At 68.4% G+C, this 1,335-nt stretch overlaps 1 protein-coding gene across 1 annotated transcript in view; it reads right to left on the reverse strand.

Annotated features, from left to right (window-relative positions):
* LOC106809151 (ATP-dependent DNA helicase Q1-like) overlaps positions 1 to 1,335 on the reverse strand; it is an 11,432-nt gene that overhangs the window by 3,790 nt on the left and 6,307 nt on the right. Inside the window, exon 8 of the mRNA XM_014812134.1 lies at positions 238 to 388. Within this exon, the coding sequence (XP_014667620.1) occupies positions 238 to 388 (151 nt within the window). The remainder of the gene's footprint in view (positions 1 to 237; positions 389 to 1,335) is intronic.

The raw sequence follows: 1,335 nt of genomic DNA on the forward strand, positions 1-1,335 counted from the left end.
TAACCTCTCTCTCCCCTGTAACCTATCTCTCCCCTGGCTTCTCTCTCCCTCTGTACCGCTCTCTCCCCTGGCTTCTCTCTCCCTTGTAATCTATCGCCACAATAGCCGGCCACTATGTGCCTGTACCAGCGCAACCGCTCTGCGACTGCCCGTCTCCTGACCCTGCTTCTCTCCTCTTTCTCACATCGCTCTCCCTCGCGATCTCTCTTCACACGCCCTGCTGTTATGCGCCCATACCTGCCCGGCCGCTCTCCTGGTAGAAGTTCTCGATGGATTTGCTGAGGGAGTGATGAACAACGAAGCGAACGTCCGGCTTGTCGATGCCCATGCCAAACGCCACCGTCGCCACGACGACCCGCACGCGCCCCGTCGTCCAATCACGGTGAACCTGCAAGGTGGAACGGTGAGATGCGTGGGTGGCGGAGGAGGGGGAGGCGGGCAGGAGGTTGGGGGGGGGAGGACGCGTGGGTGGTGGAGGCGGGAGGAGGTGGGAGGAGGTGGGGCGGAGGCAGGGGTGGGAGAGGCAGGGGGAGGCGGGGAAGATGCGTGGGGTAGCGGAGGCGGGGGAAGGATGCTGGGAGGATGTGTGGGTGGTGGAGGCGGGCGGGGGGGGGTGGCAGGGAGGATGCACGGGTGGTGGAGGCGGAGACGATGCGTGGGTGGTGGAGGCGGGGGGATGCGGGAGAATGTGTGGGTGGTGGAGGCGGGGGCCTCCCTGCCTCCGCCACCAAGCATCCTCCCCCCTTGCCACCCACGAATCTCCCACCTTCCCCCCCCGCCCTCGCCACCCACGCCATCCTTCCCACTCCCCCCGGCCCTCCGCCACCCACGCATCCTCCTCCTCCCCGCCTCCTACCGCCACCCACGCATCCTCCCAGCCTCCCTGCCTCGCCCACCCAGCATCTCCCACCTTGCCAACCAGATCCTCCCCACCTCCCCCCCGGCCTCGCCACCCACGCATCCTCCTCCTCCCCACCTCGTTCCCACCTTCCCGGCCTCGCACCCGCGCATCCTCCCGCATTCCTCCCCCGCCTCTGCCACTCCGATCCCGTCTCCCCCCTCTCCGCGCACCCACGCATTCTCCATCCTCCCCGCCTCCGCCACCCACGCATCCTCTCGCCTCCCCACCTCACCACCACGCATCCTCCCCCCCTCCCCCACCTCGTCCCCACCTTCCGGATCTCCGCCTCTGCCACCCACGCATTCTCCCACCACTCCCCCGCCTCCTCCCCACCTCCTCCCCGCCTCCTCCCGCCTTGCCACCCACGATCCTCCCGCCTCCCCAGCCTCGTTCCACCTTCCCCTGCCTCTGCCACCCATGCTTCCTCCCTGCCC

This window comes from Priapulus caudatus, unplaced genomic scaffold (genome assembly GCF_000485595.1).
Source record: "Priapulus caudatus unplaced genomic scaffold, Priapulus_caudatus-5.0.1 Scaffold332, whole genome shotgun sequence".
In the NCBI taxonomy this organism is placed as follows: domain Eukaryota; kingdom Metazoa; phylum Priapulida; class Priapulimorpha; order Priapulimorphida; family Priapulidae; genus Priapulus; species Priapulus caudatus.